Here is an 18,736-nt window from a genome sequence, read left to right as displayed (position 1 = left end):
TACTTTCAAAGATTTGTATTTCAAAAGATCAATCTAGTTTCAAGAAGTTTTCTTTTTCAAGGTCGATGGGGTACTTCCTTTTAATAACGTACGCACTTATCAAACTTACTCGGCACTTGGCACTGCGCTATAACAGTATTTTGGTTCTGACCTAAACACTGATATAACGCAGGATTAAGTGCTGAAGAGGTGCTATAAATGCCTATATTATTAGAAGGAAGTACCCTTTCGACGTTTCTATTACAATTTGTTTTAACTCGGTTAATATTTTGTACTATAACTTTTTTAAATATTGCCCACTGAGTTACGCAGTGAAGTTCAACAGATTGCCGCAGCGGCGACGTCTAAAATTCCCGGATACGACAATAGATGGCTGCACAACCAAGACTTCACTAGTTCAGCGAAACTATTCCACAGAAGTCAACGAAGTAACACTTATTGAGTATTTAAATATTTTCGGTACGGTTTGTTGGCTCAGGTTGGTTTGGATTTGGACTGTCATGATCATCGATGGCAACCAGCACCCTTGCGAAATGTAATAACTTACGGCCTTGCTAAGAATGGTTGGAAAGAGATAGATAGATAGATAGATAGATAGAGAGATAGATAGATAGATAGATAGATAGATAGATAGATAGATAGATAGATAGATAGATAGGTATATAGATAGATAGATAGATAGATAGATAGATAGATAGATAGATAGATAGAGAGATAGATAGATAGATAGATAGATAGATAGATAGATAGATAGATAGATAGATAGATAGATAGATAGATATTAATTTATTTACAGAAAGGCAGAGAGGGCGGCCTGAGCTATACCTTGTTCTGGCCTGTTACTCAACACCGAGGAAAAGGGACGGATAGGAAAAGGGCTTGTTAATAATAATAATAATAATAATAATAATAATAATAATAATAATAATAATAATAATAATAATAATAATAATAATAATAATAATAATAATACTAATAATAATAATAATAATAATAATAATAATAATAATTAATAATTAATAATAATAATAATGAGAAGGTGCGTATACAAGTTCACAGCGTTGTGGCATCTCTAAAGCCGTGCGTCTCGCCCAGTGGCTTCTGGAAAAGTTATAGCGGTACTTTTACGCAGCGCTAAAAACACAGGTACAAATACACATAGTACACATGACACATGTGTCCGACATCTGACACATCTGACATCTGACATCTGCCTGACATATAACACATGTGACTGACACATGACACATAGCACATGTGCACATAGCGCTGCTTTCCCAACCATCCGATCATGAACCAACTTGCCGAAGTTTTGCTTGCTAAGAACATATATCGTCGGCCCGCGGCTACATGTAGTGAAGAAAGGTTGCACCGCTTGATCCAATAAAAGGTTGCCATGATTTGAATGGAAGCTGATGCTTGCACGAGCATCTGTAAGTGGTTGTAAGTCGCCTGGTCACGCCGACAAGCCAATATAGTAATTAAAAGAAAGCACACCGCACCTGATCGAGCGTTTCCCGTTGATGTAAATATTTCGTGCCTTAGATCGTTTTTATTTTTGCCCGCTTTGCCACTAATCGACAGAAAATACAGCGTATTCAGCGTACGTGCTTCCTGCAGCACGCCGACGTTGCGACCACCGACCTTTGCACAGACGTAGGCAGTTCTGTAACATTGAGTTTCAGAAAGACGGACTGTGTGGCAACACACGCTCAAGATGCGAAGCAGCAGATGCGTAGCCATTAAAGTATTTTTTTTTTACAGTTTGTACATGAAATATGCCTCTGCTTCTAGCCGTTTGTTCCCTTCGATGCATACATTATCGACGTTGATGATACCGAGCGGTTTTCCTGTTAACAAACATCCTCGTCAGTACTCAGCCTTTAATATCCCGCTGTCAATGAGCCTTGATTTCGCTCGCGTAGGTGTTCACCGCAGCTGGCAGTGAACGAGGACTCTGTTTTGACCTTTTTGCACCACGTGGATGTATGCGGAATTTTTAAAAATGTACGCTAATTCATATCTTTCGCGATTATTTTCAGGTCATGTAGAAGAAGCTCTAATGTCGTTTTATGTAGGCTTGCTCCTACCTACTCGATAGCATATTGGTTTCCAAACGTTTGTCCCTACAAACGCTACAAAAGCGGAATAAAGAAAAACTACATATTCTAAGCAACTCATGTTGCTTAGGTTGACAGAGTCCGCGCCAACATAGTAAAAGAGCGAATTCCTCACTGCGGCTAACAAATTGTCACATTTGACAGTTAATACGTTGCACTTTGTGCGGTGCCCTTACTAATGTTTCCAGAGAACAACACACTATGGTCATTCCAACAGATCATATTGTAAAAGGGCTATAACCCCGCAATCCTTTTGCTTATTTTACTAATCTGTACATGGCGTTGCAGACAGATGCGACGGCTAGGTAGTGAATCCACAAGAAAATTCCGCCTCCATTGTAGACCCTTTTCTCCACTCCATGACAGCAGCGTGTTCTGTACCCCACACAACTTCTTCTGCTGCATTTTTGACAGTCAAGTTAGCCAAGAAAATAGGATTATTTTGTTGCACAGTATGCTGTAGGCACATATTCTTGATGTGTTCAGATAAGAAGAACGTTTGACATGCATCGAGCTCATGTATGGATTCCTTTTGTGCTACTTCACAGTACAATTCACTTGTCGAACACTTCAATTCTACAGCAGAACTGGTGCCAGCTGGACAGTTCTATAAATTTAGAGACAATTCTAACTTGCGCTTTTCCAGAGGGCTTAACTGGAAGTCTTCTGGGAACTCTGTTGTTACTCTTGAAGAGGGTCTGTCGCCAACGTTGCGCAAGCAAACCGTCGAAATAAATGTAGCGTCCACGTTCGCGACCGTTACGTTTGTGCTTCGACGCTAAGGCGCACATTCGCGGCGTCCATGCGCTTTCCCGCAACCCTCGTTGACGAAGCCAAACGTTACTGTGATTTTTTGAACAGTGTTTGCCCTGATGTCGATTACGAGCACACGCTGTGCGGCAGATACAACGGGCAGGGCGCCCACGGATCAAGGAGAGACTCATACCACGCACACGTTCGTCACGTGCGCACGCAGGTGTGCTGGAGTGGAGCATACATCCTCATTCTGGTAAGCCTTTCACCTGGCGCAAGCGCGTTTCTGAAATTCTCAACGTGAGATGCGTCAGAAAAATTGTATGCGACTTACACACTACCTGCGGACACGATAGAATCGGACTGTAATTTGAATATACGAGAAAACATAATTATGTTACACAGAAACTAAAAGAAAGAACCCTTTTTTAGCTGCCGTTTCCTTTTCGGTGAGTACTGACTTAAAACTTCCGACCAACTAGAGGCTAACGGCTTCACTGTAAAACATGCCGCACAATGTAATCTTACCTTCCAAGAGCTGCGTGAGCTTCTCGAGCGCATCCTGTCTCTCAGCTTGTGTCTCGCCCAGCTCTTCTTCCGCTATCCGCTGCAACTTGAAAGGTAGAGCGCCCACCGAAGTGTCGTGCACGTCATCGACGGACTTCTTAGTGTACACACCGGACATTGCAAGGCGTGGACGGTGGCGGCCGCAGCAGAAGAGTCAGTGCGCCTGTGTGTCACTCTCGAAAGCAGGGAAACCTTGCGAGAGTGAGAGTGGCCTCAGAGTGCGCGGATGAAACGGTCACACGTGGCCATAAAAAGATCCCTCCACCCCTTCCTTTCCCCCGATGACGAAAATGTTTTCGCATACAGCGGGCTTCAGGGAACAGGTTACAGGGAGATAGTAGTGAGAGCGAGTCGCAGTGAAGGCGGCAGCCTTGAAAGCTGTTGTCGCAGTGCCTGATGCATACTTTAAATGAATGGGCAATGAGGGGAGGCGGAATTCCCTGCGCGCTGTGTCGTGGTTTGCTGCGCGCTACGCGTTGCTCTAGGTCAGCTGGCTGCACTGCGTGGGTTATCTGGATCGTATTGATTGCGCTTCACGTAATTCGAGTATGCAGTGCATGTTATGTGGCCTTGCATTGACGTATCAGTAAGCCACTTTTATTTGACCCTAGATGTGAACGCTGCATGCGGCTTGGCCTCAGTGGAAGAAGCTGAGGTTGCCCTTACCGATCACTGTCTTATATGCTAATCAATACCTTTACAATATGCAGCAGCCAAGCAAGCCGACATGCGTTCTTCCACAATACATAATTATGTCTGGCAGCAGCTACTTGTGTTACGCATTGTCTCTTAGTGCCACGTTTGCCTCGTGAAGCCTCTTCGAAGTGCGGGACGCTCTAGGCCAGTAACAAGGCACATGGGCACTTCGCAGGGAAAAGCGCCTAAGCAAGCGGCTGTATAGTTTTCGTGAGCGCAATCACGATCCTTCCCATGGACCTGCTTGTATGTTCAATACTTCCCAGATTACCAAGCGTATTTGCACTTTCAGCCGTGCCGTCACGAGAGGAGCCCGAAAGCTCGTACATTTCAGCAGAGGCCATGGGCGACGGTTAGCACGATCCTATTTTTACGTGAAATGCGCTTAATTGTAGTGTTATCCAGTCGCAAAGACGTCAAGGTCAGGCCACGCAGATATACTGTTATGTTAGAGGTGCTGATGTGTGCTGCTACCACCTGTTACGTCCATTAGGAATTATCATGTGCACTTATGCTAGCCTGTTACCTGAAACGTTAGCTTGTTGTCAAGTTCCAGCTTTTATTGAAGCTAACACTGCATTGTCGATTACAGTTGCAGTAAAAAAGAACATGCACGCCGTTTCTTTTCTCAAAATTACGTCAGTGATGATATAAATTATATGGTATGAATCTCTAGGCGCCGCAGAGCGTACTAACATCACCGTTTATTTGCGTGACACAAAAATAACCCAAATCGCTATCCAAACTCCTTACATGGCTTCGTTTATCTCGAAAACTCTTGTAAAGGGTGAAATCTGCTGTCGAGATACCACAGTACAAGCCTAGGCGAGTCTTATGCGTCCAAGTAGCAGTAAAAACGTAAGTTGGACATTTATCGCTATTTCCACAACATCCATTTATGACGAGGACTATGAAGGGGATAACGAAGACGAGGAACTGCAATTATTGTATTTTCGTTTATGGCAACAATGATTTATAATCACTATTAAAAAAGAAAGTTGGACTAGTTAGCGTACTCCAGACTTTAAACATCGTTAACTATAGTGCTAAAAAGACGCGGGATGAGAACAAGAAGCACACAGGACACAATGCTACACAGGACCTAACTAGTGCTGCGTCCCGTGTGCTTCTTGTTCTCGTCCCGCGTCTTTTTTAGCGCTAGTTAACAATGTCTCAAGTTTGAATTTCTAAGCGTTGAACGACGTCCGAGCATAGCTTATTAAAACGCTAGCTTTGTTTAGTTCGTCGCTCCGTTTCGCGCCGTTGGCGCCGTTCGTAGGCGCAGTTGGTACCATGGCAGTGTGCCAGAAGGTATTTCTATTGGTTGACATGCACGCGTCATCGCGTGTGCTTCCACCAATGAGAGAGTACATTTTGGTCACGGTGACGCAAAGCTCGGTTACCTGAATTGTAGAGATGTTGTTGCCCTCCTTGCATAACGGGTGCCACCCGCCGTGGTTGCTTAGTGGGAATAGTGTTGGGCTGCTACGCACGACGTTGCGGGATTGAAACCCGGCCCCGGCGGTCGCATTTCGATGAGGGCGAAATGCGAAAACACCCGTGTACTTAGATTTAGGTGCACCTTAAAGAACCACAGGTGGTCCAAGTTTCAGGAGTTCCCCATTATGGCGCGCTTCTTAATCACATCGTGGTTTTGGCACGTAAAATTCATATAATTCAATTTAATTTTAATGGGTGACGGAAATTAGCTCAGTGCGCCTGCCATCGCCATCATACACTTGTCGTCGTTTCATTCTCGTAATGCCGTCGTCGTCATTCCACCTTCCTCGTTGCATCGACGTCACTCCTTCTTCAAAATTCCATTGTAATGATGCTGTCGTCTTTGAAGAGTGATTATCACGGCGTTGTCACGCTGTTGTCGTCATGGCGTCGTCGTCATACACTCCTCGTGATGGATTCGTTGTCATAGCGTCGCAGTGCTGCCATTGTGGTCGTTCCATTGTCCTCATTCCAGCTTCGTCACCAGGTTCTTATAATGCAGTCGTCGTCACGCACTCGTCGTCATACAGTCGTTGTCATCTATTGTGCTTATGCAGTCATCGTCGCACTGTCGTCGTACACTATTCTTAACTTCAGAAACGTCATCCACTTCTCGGCATGCCGTCGTCGTCATATCGAGGTCATTCCTTTTTCGTCATTCCATCCTAATCGCGCTGTCGTCATTTAACCGTGATTATGCCGCCGTTGTCACACAATTGTCGTCATTGTGTCGTCGTCGTGACGCCATTGGGGTCGTTTCGTCATCGTCATTGCCCCACTTCGTCATCCGAATCTCATCGTGCTGCTGCCATCACACCATCTTCGCCACATATGCGTCGTCATACAGCCGTCGTCACGCCACCGTCGGCATCTACTCGTTGTCATCCGACTGTCCTCGTGCCGACTATGTGATGCGGTCGACGTTTTACCTTCGCCATATCATTTCGCCGTCATCCCATTGACGTCATGCCGTCGCCGTGATGCGGTCGTCGACGTCATATCGTCTTCGGCTGCGCCAGTGACTGAGCTCTCGAGTTTCGAGGAGGAGCGAAAACACGGGGAGGGTGGGAGATGGAAATCCCACCTATATATACTGTGGCGAGGAAAGCATATGTTGCCTTGAAGAAGACAAGTTCACTTGTCGAAACGTTGGCTCCTTCTTTCGTCTTGTTCTCGTTTTGCTCATCGAGGAGGAGCGAAGTAGCTTAAACGCCAACGCTATAAAACATCGCATGCAACGAAATGTTATGGAGGCAGAAGGACCTTCAGACCCCCAAGCCAATCGACGAGCGATAATGCCTAGCCTGCACCACATCTAACGCTTAAAGAAACATTCGGGTTACACGCATGTAACAGTGCTATGAGTTGCTTTTTTTCTTTGATTACGGATTTTTAAAGAGAGACAGACAAAGTGGTTGTCTCGACCCGGAAATGTTTCTTCTATTGCAGCCAGGTTCCACAAAATTCTTGCAGTTTTGCGTTCATAATAAGCACAGCATCTCCGACTTTCGCCTTACTTTAAGAAGTGCAACTGACATAGTGAGCTGATGGTAGCTACGAAACATATTCTTTGTGAATTCGCTTCCAGAAGGCGTCAAGACAAATTTGTTTTCGTCTCCATCGTCCTTGTGTCGCTTCTTTCTTAGAATTGTACTTTGTTTCAACAGCCTTGTCTCCAGGGAGAGAGAGTAGCCATCGACCTTTCAAGACTTGAGTTAGTGTTAGCGTCGTTCTTACAATTGACTCGATAAGGTTGTCGTTGGGCGTGAGTTTAGCAATAATTCAATTTCTGTCAACACAGTCTAAAGTTCATTATTATCAGCTTATCTTTATTTCAATGGGGAATAAGTATGTGTGTCTTATTGCGTTCAACATGATCATTTCATTGTTTTCTGTCGAGACTATATGGAACACGGTTTCGCCAGTAACTCCGAACAATTGTGGGCTGTCTGTGTACATCAGATAGAGCGCATGTGTATTACAACGTGAGGCGTCTGTTTATTGGCGTCGGACCTAGAACATTGTCGATAGCATTGCGGCAGGCTGCTAGGTCAGACAGCATGACTGTCTTTGTTCTTTTTCTAAGCCCGGCATAATACGCATACTACTCCCACTAGGACACCAAGACAGACTGCTATCAGCATGGATAACTATGGAAAGAAGGTCCGAGGATGAAAGAAGAACATCCATTCGGCCATAGGTGACTAACTAGCCATTTGAATACAGCCATCTGTCTGCAAGATAAGCTGGTCAGTGAAGGAAATTCTCAGTCACGTGGCCAGTTTTGCCTTGGAAGTTGCTTCGCGTTGTGTCCTAACCGTACCGGTGTGTGGGGCCGGGTGACAAACTCTCTCGAGGAAGTCGCTGCACAAGTAAACTTTGGATAAATCTTACCTAGTCCCTCTGTTGTATATATGTAAATAGTTATCTTCCTTACTATGTCCTGTCTCCATGTTCTTCTACACCCACTCCTGCCAACCCCTCGTCCTCAGAGATGACCACCATAGAGGTGTCGGTAGACAGCGCTAGAGTTGCAATGTAGTCAGCAGTAATTTCCTTCCCTTCGTTTTTATTCATTCATTCATCTTTTTTTATAAACAACAAACGACTACTATTGCGCTGTTTCTTTTTTTTAGTGTCCGAGCAGCGAATAAACACAAAAGAGAAAACTTCTACGGAAGCGTTGCGTTGGGTTCTTTCAGTACTAACTAGCAGGCAGGAGTGTCGGCGTCGGCTGTCGTAGTGGCTTAGTGGTTCAGTGACGTTGCGCAGCTAAGCACGAGGCTGCGGGATCAAATCCTCGCCGCGGTAGACGCATTTCGTGAGGAGCGAATTACGGAAACGCCCGCACCGTGCGTTGGGTGAGCGTAAAATAACCTGAGGTGGTAAAGAAAACTAATCCGGACTCCTCAAGTACGGCTAGCCTAATAATGCTATCGTGTTAGCTGGCACGCAAAACCGTCTTATTTTTTACCGTTTTTATTTGCACGTGCCTGCACGCCACAGTAGAGCTTGTTTCTTTTCGTACACTATCGTTTTTACCTGGGTTTCCCATCAAGCAACACAGCAGCCCGTGCTTCGGTATCCAAAGGTAAAACCACAATGAGCTGCATTAATGCGCTTGCGTTTCACCCGGCCTTCGCCGGTCTCAAGGCCGACCACGTGCAGTCTGCCGTCTTTTTCCGACGCAAGTATTTCGATTGCGCGGTCGCTACCGCAGCGAGATAAAGGTCAGCAGCCCCGCGAAGGCCTGCGCTAGCGAAGGGAAAAGCCAATCTTCTTTTTTCGATGGAGTAAATTGTGTTATTTAAGATAAATGGTAACGAAATGTGTTAGATAGTCGGCAAGGGCAGATCTAATGTACGAGACATAAAACAGCATCTGATCGGTGTTCTTAGACGAGCTTATATATCGCAGGTCGAACTCAGATCTTGTGCGGTACGCATCGCGTCTCCGGCAAAATATACCGTGTCCCAGCGAACGTTAGCTGAGCTATTCAACGAAAAATTAATTTTAAGAAATCAGGACCTATTATACCCTGTGAAGGTGGTTGGACAGCGAAGCTGTGGGAGGACCACCACCTACGATATGGCGACGAGACAAACAGTAAACTTTGGCAAACATTTTATTTCGTAACATTCGTCACCACTTCTTCGTAGTCACGATGATATATGGCTAAATTTTCAGTTTTAACCGCAGAAACTTTCTTTGCCAACGTAAGATCAATACACGTTCCATGTGTTGTTGTTGGCTGAGTGGTATCAGCGAAGCACATCAAGGCAAACTAGTCGGCCACGAACTTGACACCCGCCGTGATTGCTCAGTGGCTATGGCGTTAGGCTGCTGAGCACGAGAGCGCAGGACGGAATCGCGGCCGCGGCGGCCGCATTTCGATGGGGGCGAAACGCGAGAACACCCGTGTGCTTAGATTTAGGTGCACGTTGTAGAACCCCAGGTGGTCGAAATTTCCGGAGTCCTCCACTACGGCGTGCCTCATAATCAGAAAGTGGTTTCGGCACGTTAAACCCTTTAATTTAATTTAACGAACTGGACAAACCACCTGTTTTGCGGCTTGGCAATGTCCACTTTAAGATCACCGACAACGACGCCCGCTGTGGTGTGGTCACTTGCCAGTGCCGAGAAGTGCGCTCGCACTCGATGTCCGAACTGGACGTGTTAGGGGAGGTGTCATTACGGGGCAATGAGTTATTCCATCCATGAGCCATTGTATTTTTTTTATTGCGACAGCGTGCCTTCTGGCATAAAGAAATATTTAAACATGTAGATACACTCCGGATTCGCGGAGGAAGTCCTGCAATGTCCGGTGGTGGGGCCCCAAGATCCAACTTTCTACATCTGGCGGCCGACCTGGGGGTGGTCCACATCGAAGCAGGTGTTTCTGGTGGAGGGCATGTAGAGAAGGGCAAGTCCAGAGGAGGTGCCCAGTGTCCACTTCGCTGACAGGAGCGGGACAAAAGGGGCAGGAATCGCTGATGGAGGCACGGTACTGTGCCGACCACGACCAGGTTACCGCAGGGGTGAGGGCGACGCGGAGGCGTAACCTTCGTAACAAGACCTCTTGCCAGCGCGCTAGGCCGCCAGGGAGATCTGTGCCACACGGTGGGAGGAGTGCTCGCGTGGCGCGCCGATGGTGTTCTTTTTCTGTGAGGAGCCTTGTCTCCGGAGAGGTGGGGGCCAGTTGAAGTGGACGCGAAGGTTTGTTATGGCTCGCTGCATCCACTAAAGCTTGTGTGGGATGTGCATTGCGACGTATCCGTTGTACACGTACTGTAACGGATAATTTCTCCTCTGTGTCCTGAATCTCCTGTGCCAAAACGTCGGATTTTTTTTGCTTGCTTGCTTGAGCCATTGCTTCCGCGACTATGAGCCATTGATGATCGCAGTTTTCGGTGGTGGTGGTGATAACTTTATTGCACGCAGGGGAGTTGTGGACACGCAGGTCCTTGGGCTCCCGCACGGCCCCACTGCACTCAAACGTTCATGTCCCGGAGGCTCATGACGCTGGCAGCCCGGCCTGTGGCGATGGCTTGCTTGGCCGGGTTCTCGGAGCACAGTAGGGTCTCCCAAGCCTCCCAAGTAGTAAGGTACTGCAGGCCCCGCGGGGGAGGATCCGCCGGACAGAGGAAAAGGATGTGATCGGGAGTGGCTGTGGGGTGGTGGCAGAGGGTAGAGGAGGGGTCGGTGTGGACGTGGTGATAGCGCGAGCGTATATAAGGGGAGGGTAAGGTGTGTGTTTGGAACCGCCCCCAAAGTGTCTGATGATAATTGTCGAGGGAGGGATGGGGTGGGGGGTAGAGCCGACGCTCGGCTTTGCAGGCTTGCGTCAGTTCACTGAATGAATGCATGCGCTCCCGTGAGAACCCTGGATCGGAGGCCGCCGGTGCCAGGTTGAGAGGACCTCGGGCTAAAGCGTTGGCAGCCTCGTTTCCAGGATTCCCAGAGTGGGCAGGCACCCATATGAGCTCCATGTGGCGGGGCGGGTGTGCAGCGAGGGAGTTCAGTATGCGAAATGCAGGGACGTGAACTCTCCCGCGAGCAAAATTTAGTATCGCAGTTTTAGAGTCCGATAATACGTAGCGGGCCTCCGTGCGCGTAATAGCTAGGGCAATGGCGGCCTCTTCAGCCTCCTCCGAAGTGGCAGTTGGGGATATGTGAAGGGTGGTAATCGGTTGTAGGGAGGGGTTCGTGATGGCAACAACCGCGTCCTCACTTGTGCATGCGGCATCCACCCACACAGAATCCGGTTCCGTGCCATATTGTTTGTGGAGCGCCCGTGCGCGAGCTCTGCGGCGGGTTTCGTGGTAGGTGGGATGCATGTTTTTAGGGAGAGGTTTAATAAGAAATTCGCGGTGAATGTGGTGGGGGACCTGGAGCTGTGTGGGATCCGTGGCTGTATCCTGATACCGAGGGTGTGTAGGATGTGTCTGCCGGTGGTGGTTCTCGCAAGACGTATGTATTGTGTCTGTCGGTGGGCCTCAATAAGCCCACCTATCCTGTTACGTAGGCCTAGCTGGAGGAGTTTTTCGGTGGAGGTATTTAGGGGTAGGTGTAGTGCTGCCTTAAATGCTGTTCGGATCATGGCATCCAGGGTGGAGATTTCTCTGCCCTGGAGTTTAAGGTAGGGGAGCGTGAAGAGAAAGCGGCTGAGGACGAAGGCATGAATGAGATGGCATGTTATTCTGTATGATGCATATTTTGCTTGCTTAGGGAGGGTATGGGCCTTTGCTGAGGATGAAAGTTTTTGCTCGCACTTTTCTGTCCGCGGACACGATTGTGCCGTTGGAAGAAGGGGTGGGGGGTGGCAGCGGTAAACAGCTTCGCCGTAAAAAAAAGAAAAAAACTTCGTGGAAGATACAATTATAATATCTGCGATGTTCGGTTGTCAGAGGTCTCATGACCGAGCAGAGTAGGTCTTGAAATGGTATCTTGCACCGTGTTTTATAAATATTTTTCTTCGTTGGACAGCTTGGCTAAAGTTAGCCGGGACACCCTATATATGAACTATTCAGTGAGATCGAATCAGCGCCTCTGATTGCTATTCGTGTCTGTAACGTGGTAGCATCCACCAATAATAGCTCTCCAATAGAGAACTCTTGTCAGCTTTAATCACTCGAGTACATGTACTTCTCAAAATTTGGTATCTGATTTTGTTCGATTACCATATTCGGTTATCAGTAATGTTCGTTCATGCAAAACTGCGATTGCGGATGCTTCGAAAAATTTGCTGGTGTAAATACGACTATTGTCAATGATCCCCTTTTCTTGAAATATCGCGGTTTAAGATGGTGGTACTTCGTATGTTCCGATATCGGCTGAATAGAACATTGTGGAACCTTTCCGCGTGATGTGCAAATGAAACTTAGTTTTATATTCTAAAAGCTTTAATAAATCGCATGTTTCGTCACCTGCAGCAACGACCACTAGCATAACAGATAAAAAAAGAAAAAAAGAATAAAAACCACGAAAATGTTATACCTTCCATATCGCTCTCATAGCTGGTAAGCGTCAGGATAAAAAAAGATCACCGCCCAAGCACTCCGTACAGATGGTTAACCAGCGAAGCTGAAACGGGCGGCACCGGTGTTTATAATAGGGTTAATCCTGAGGGTTCGTTAAACGACGGCTTGGCAAGCTGCCGGATCCTCCATACGCAGTTGCTGCTTGCACTCGGCTGCACGAACATGTTCTTGTGTCTGGGCTGTAGCATCGGCACGGCGTAGACGAGGTCGTTTCCGGTTCTGCTCGCGGCGTATCTGATCGAAAGCTGCCTACTCCTCAGGAGTACTTATATCGAGTCGCTAACCCGTTTCGGAGCCGGAGAGAAACTGCTGCGCGAGCGCTCGGCTGCGACAGAGAGCAACGAAGTCAATATTGGCGCTGCTGGCTAATCAAACACCACCTAAATAGCGAAACGCCTTTTCACTCCGATTCATTACGTCATGTTGCCTGGCCCGACTGCCATAGAATATAATGGGGATTCTCCCGAGTAGGCAACAGTGATTTTAACATCACCACTTTCATCACACCAGCATTGTCAATGGAAATTTAGGGAAAGGTAGTGTGACGTCATGGACAGGAGAAAACAGGCCTTGTGCTATCTAGGCGGCGTTGGCTAATTGCACGCCCCTCTTTCTCTCTTTTTTTTTGCGCATGTGCATGGGGTTTCACCGGAGTAGTTTTCGGCGTGCATGTGACCGACAGACGGACGGACGGACGAATCGGCTAGCCTTATACAGCTTCGCTGTAAAAGTGGCTTGATAATCTCATGACGACGAGCGAAACGAGAACAGGGTAAAAGGGGGAGTCAACGTTTCGACAGGTGGACTTCTCTTTTTCAAGACCACTTGACAATGTTTCGACAAACGTTTCGACAGGTGGACTTCTGTTTTTCAAGACAACTTGACAACGTTTCGACGCTTGTTGAAACATTGTCAAGTTGTCTTGAAAAAGAGAAGTCCGCCTGTCGAAACGTTGGCTCCCGCTTTTATCTTGTTCTCGTTTTTCTCATCGCCTTGAATTTCTTCACCCGCCTTCCCCGTGTTTTCCCTCGATGATCTCATGCTAGTTACGCTAAGCAGGAATCTGCGTCGCGCCATTTCTTCACGCACTTGTATCGCAGAACCCACACTGTAATCAGACGTCGAGCAGCTTCCGATGGTGGTTGATTTGAATTAAAGCATGCTCTCGTTTAGGAGCCCTGACCAATGTTTCACACGTCATTGTCATCAGCGAGGAATGCCCGCTACAACTACTATGTTCTAATGCCGCGTATTTTGTTACATTTTGTTAGAATACACTCGACGAACTCAATGACGCCATCAAATGAGCGAATGCTTCTTGTGCAGGGATCCGAGAACATGCAAAGCTTGCGTTATCTGCGTTAAACTGTCACTTCTAAAGGCAAAAACGAGATGTATAGGCACGGCGTAGCACTTATTTCAGCATAATGATGAAGTACTTACATTCAAGAAAGTGGTTTCACGCTCATTTCATTGAAGACGAGAGGCAGCATTCACAAAAACTCATCGTGCGTAACATGTCTTCTACAGTTGGCCACCGACCCAGCAATCTTCGTCGTTGGGATCAATATATGGGGGGTTGGTACCGGAATGCTGTTTGATGACAAGCCGCTTTTAAGTGATTAGGAGAGGTAGAACATTGAACAACGCTGAAGACAACGTTTTTTTTTTTTTTACGGTGACTTGTCTTCGTCAGGGCAGCAACTATAAACCAGTTGCTGGCCTGTCGAAGGCAAACTCCCTTGTCGAAACGTCCGCTTCAGCGACGTTCCTTGTTCTAGCACTGTTAATAGCTTCAAGCTATGTCTTTCTGTGACCCTCTCTCTCTCTCTCTCTCTCTCTCTCTCTCTCTCTCTCTCTCTCTCTCTCTCTCTCTCTCTCTCTCTCTCTCTCTCTTGTTTTGAATTACGTAAGAGAAGTTTCGCGAATACAAGTCCCATCGTTCTGTTGTTGCTCTGGAACCCAACGCATCGTAAGCTGACTCTTGAAAAGGCTGATAATGTCGCAGGCGTCATAGAGTCATAGGTCGCAGGCGTCATAGTGTTACTGGCGTTGCAGCGGCGAGGGGACGAAACAAGCACTGAAAAGAACATAAGCAACATTATTGCAGCATAGGGCGAGCAGCACCGCACTCTGCGTGTCACTGCATGCGCAATGCAGAGGGGCGCGCTCTTAAGACAAGGACAGAGTGAGGCAGATAGATAAACAAATGTGTCTATCTGTGCGCCTTACCCTGTCCTCATCTTAAAAGCGCGCTCCACCGCAGTATGAAATTCCAACTCGCTCAAGAAGCAGCACCATATGCGCGCGCCTGTGTAGGTACATTGATGACTATCCGACGTTGCGCGCTGATTCCGCCGTTATGCTTGGGCCACGTTCTCCACTGTTCGTATACGTCACGTGACCGCGTTATCTCGCATGGTGTACGCTACCGACGTGCGTCAAATGCACGCTGAAGATTGGCGAGCTTTAGGATGGCGTATACCAAGAGTCTTTACTGTCACCGGAAGATCACGGAGCATGACGGTGCGTGGCAAACGTCCGTTGTCCCACAGTTTTGGTAGAAATCTTATGCAAAAGTGTGGATCGCTGTACTCGTCCTATGCATACCACAGGGCAGAGTGCACCGCCAGACTTCATGTTTGGCGCCGATGCCTTGTAGAAGATGACCCGATAAAGCGAGAGCTGTGTGAGGCAAGTCCTCCACGGCTGTCTCATGGCGAAGTAACCCCAACCATGCCTACCCAACGAGTTGGTCAAAGGTATTTATTTTCATAATTCCCTTCTCCACTTCACTATGCCCATCATTTGTTGACGGGGCAGGATTGGTCCTGGCATCTTACGCTTGCGCCATGAGGCCTGTCTTCCATCAAGTGGAGTGAACGATGCGCCGTGTACGGAACGCTGGCGATTAGGGAGCTTTAGTGTAGCGCACACCAAGTGTCTTATGCAGCGTCCCCGAAAACAGAACTCCGCTTGTGTTCCTTTGTACTCTGCGGTTCGAACAGATGATATTGTCCCCTAACTTTATGTTTCCTAGTTTTAAAGCTCCCTTATTGCAGAGCAATCAGGGCATCCCTACAGTCTATGGAAAGTAAAAAAAAAAGATAATAAAGCAGTGACAGTTGGCTGGCTGCGCTTATGTAGGCGCCCAGTTACAACCTACAAATATATATAAAATTGCGAGGAAACACCAGAGGGAGACCAAACTTCAATAAACAGGTATAAGCGTTCGTCATCAACACAGACCCCATCAAAAGGCCGGCCTGCAATATTTTTTTGTTCTAAAAACAAATTTGCTCTGCAGAATGACGTATATGAAATTGCTTATAATTAGGCTTAATTGAGACAGGTATGTGCGCCAGGAATGAAATTGTTCCGCCGTCATCTTGACAGCAGCGCTTCCCGATCAAAACTCGGAATTCCTAGATAATGCCTGCTCCCGCTGGAAAACGGCATGTTGCGAGCGGTCCTATACAGAAAAGCAACAACGCCTCCAGCACCGCAACGCAACTCAACCGCAGCTATGCGAAGGCCGCCTCAGTTGGAACAATTAATCGCGAGTCATTCCTAGCCGTGCGCGGGCTGCGGTCTCCACCGTGAATTAAGTTGACTGTTCCGGATGTACTGGCGCCCGCTAACTAGTATTGTAAAATTGTCGCTCGTCTATTAACGTATTATTACTCTTCGCGGAACTTGTGCAGTCGACCGACGGTGTATCACTCCATATGGGAATGCCCTAACCCTTCAGGTGTCCCTCCTATACCCAACCCTACCCATTCCTCTTGGGAGTCGGCGCTGCTCAGCACAAGCCAGCAGGAACAGCAACGGCTGATCCAGCGGGCTCGCGAAGTCGCGCATGGCAATGGAGCCCTGGTCTGAGGGCCCCACTCATCGAGGAAATTTTCTACTCGCTTTACGAAATAAATGTTTATTCTCTCTCTCTCTCGTCATACCGTCGTGGTTGTTCCATTGTTGTCATTCCTTCAAGGGACACACACACACACAGACACACACGCATATATATATATACATATACACAGGCCGAGAAAGCAAAAAAATGAAAGAAGGAGAAAAGAAACAGGAAAGGAAACAGTAAGGAAGAAAAAAGGAAAGAAGGAAGGAAAATATCACGTTAGCTCCCTGCGTACTATATATAGTGCGTTATAATGTGTATACGTACTAAGAGACTCGACCGCGAAACAACCCACACTCCGGACACGGCCACACAAGCACCGCAGCCCTTCAAGCTGCAGAGACCTGCGACGCTTGTTGGCGAAGGCGCTTCGAGCAGTAATCAAATCATATTGCGTGCGGCACGAGGAAACGCATCATTTCACGTTACAGCTATTGTTGTGCATGCGAAACAGAATGCTTCAACGCTTCTCGCATCATCTCTCGAAAGCAAGTGATTCGTGCGACACGTGACAACCTTGGCCTCGATGTGGGGTTGTCATGATGCGCCGCCGGAGGGAGAGAGAAAGAGAGAGAGAAACACTACCGTATAATCATTGTCCGCTGTAGTGAAGGTCGACGGCTTTTGTATGGACTAGGCGAATAGGGGCTTCCTCCGCTATTAATATCCACGCGTGTTGTACAGTGTATACCGTATATCTCAGACATGTTGCTGCAATAAACGTCCGCATGACGTTTTACACAGCGCACGACCTCAAGTTATTTATTGTGTTCATGCCGAGTCTTTTTATTCTCGTCTGCCTTTCGATCAATCAGCGTCACGTGGTTTCACTGATAGAAGGTGCTGGAGTCATGAGTCATTTAGGGTGCCTCGAGTAGCACACTATGCGATCGTAGATAAGCAATGTACTGAACAGTCGCAACAGAGAGGACGCTAGCTATGAAATCACATCGAACACCAAAGACCAAAATGAAAACACAAAAGCTTTCTGAATTATTGAAACAGAAGTTCCCTGCTGTTCGAAGCCACATATTTTATAGGACAATAAAATCATTTGAGATTAAATGGGTTGTTAGCACGATGCTTGTATATGAAAGGAAAAATCTGGACGTGGAATTACGATACAAAAGAAAAGTTTTCGATGTGGCACATGCCACTACGATGTTTCAAAGGGGTGCCCTTAAGAGCTGTACCATTTATCTTGGAATAACGTGGTAAAGTGCTTGCGATCACCATAGTACTGCTTGCCGAAGCTTTTCCTTGTATTTTATTGTCCACAATAACGTGGCCGCTTCCTCCATCTCTGTTTCATTTGCAAAGTTTGCTTTGGTGATTCTAATGTAGCCGTAGCAGTTATCCAGCCGATAATCCTCCTCACAGTTATCCAGGCAGCTCCTGTAGCCCTAAATGTCCAAAGGAGGCACCTGGCCGGTGATGCCTACTCGTTTTCGCGTGGTAGTAACAACAACAACAATAATAATAAAAGAAAAACATTGGGAAAATGAACAACGTTTCAGGGTCAAAAGTATTTCAATTCATTGTTCTCCTCTTGCACGCAGCTGTTAACGTTTTACAGTTCTGTCAGTTTTTCCACTCGCTTCGCTATCGGTCCACAACGTATACCTGCAAAGAAAGCTTTACTCGCCTTCCAAGGGTTGCGAGAGTCTTTCCAATGCATCTTTCCTTCGGGCCGGCGCATCTGCGAGTTGCTATTCCGCCGTCAGCTGCAACTTGGAAAGAAGTGCTGCTTCCGACTTGTCTGCCACATGGTCGACGCACTACTTGGTGCAGAAACCCGACGTGGCAGGCGGTGAAACATGCGCAAGACATTGACTTCAGACGCGCCGCTGGCAGTAGACTCATGATCGCTTTTGACCGATGGACCCTTTCAGAGAGGAAAGTGGCGAGTTCTCACGTGAACGTGAACGCGCGTCGCTGAAAGTTATGGCGTGCTCAGGATTCAAACGAGCTGCGACGGCGCACTCGACGCAGAGCAACGAACTTGGCACCCTTGGCTGAAGCGCGAATTATGGCAAAAGTTACTATGCGTCGGCCGGCGTCGTAGAACTACATCTGCAGGCTGCAGCTGGCGAATATCAGATCCAAGTGGCCCGACGGTATACGTGACGCTGCCGTGACAGCCA

The 18,736-nt window shown here is 47.4% G+C and overlaps 1 protein-coding gene across 1 annotated transcript in view; it reads right to left on the bottom strand.

The window, feature by feature from the left end:
* LOC142583564 (uncharacterized) overlaps window positions 1-18,736 on the bottom strand; it is a 55,076-nt gene that overhangs the window by 9,667 nt on the left and 26,673 nt on the right. The window contains exon 6 of the mRNA XM_075694052.1: window positions 1,608-1,666. Coding sequence (XP_075550167.1) covers window positions 1,608-1,666 — 59 coding nt within the window. The remainder of the gene's footprint in view (window positions 1-1,607; window positions 1,667-18,736) is intronic.

The sequence above is a fragment of the Dermacentor variabilis genome, chromosome 5 (assembly GCF_050947875.1).
Source record: "Dermacentor variabilis isolate Ectoservices chromosome 5, ASM5094787v1, whole genome shotgun sequence".
Lineage (NCBI taxonomy): Eukaryota > Metazoa > Arthropoda > Arachnida > Ixodida > Ixodidae > Dermacentor > Dermacentor variabilis.
Note: the sequence above shows the minus strand (reverse complement) of the source record. Positions and strands in the feature narration are given on the sequence as shown.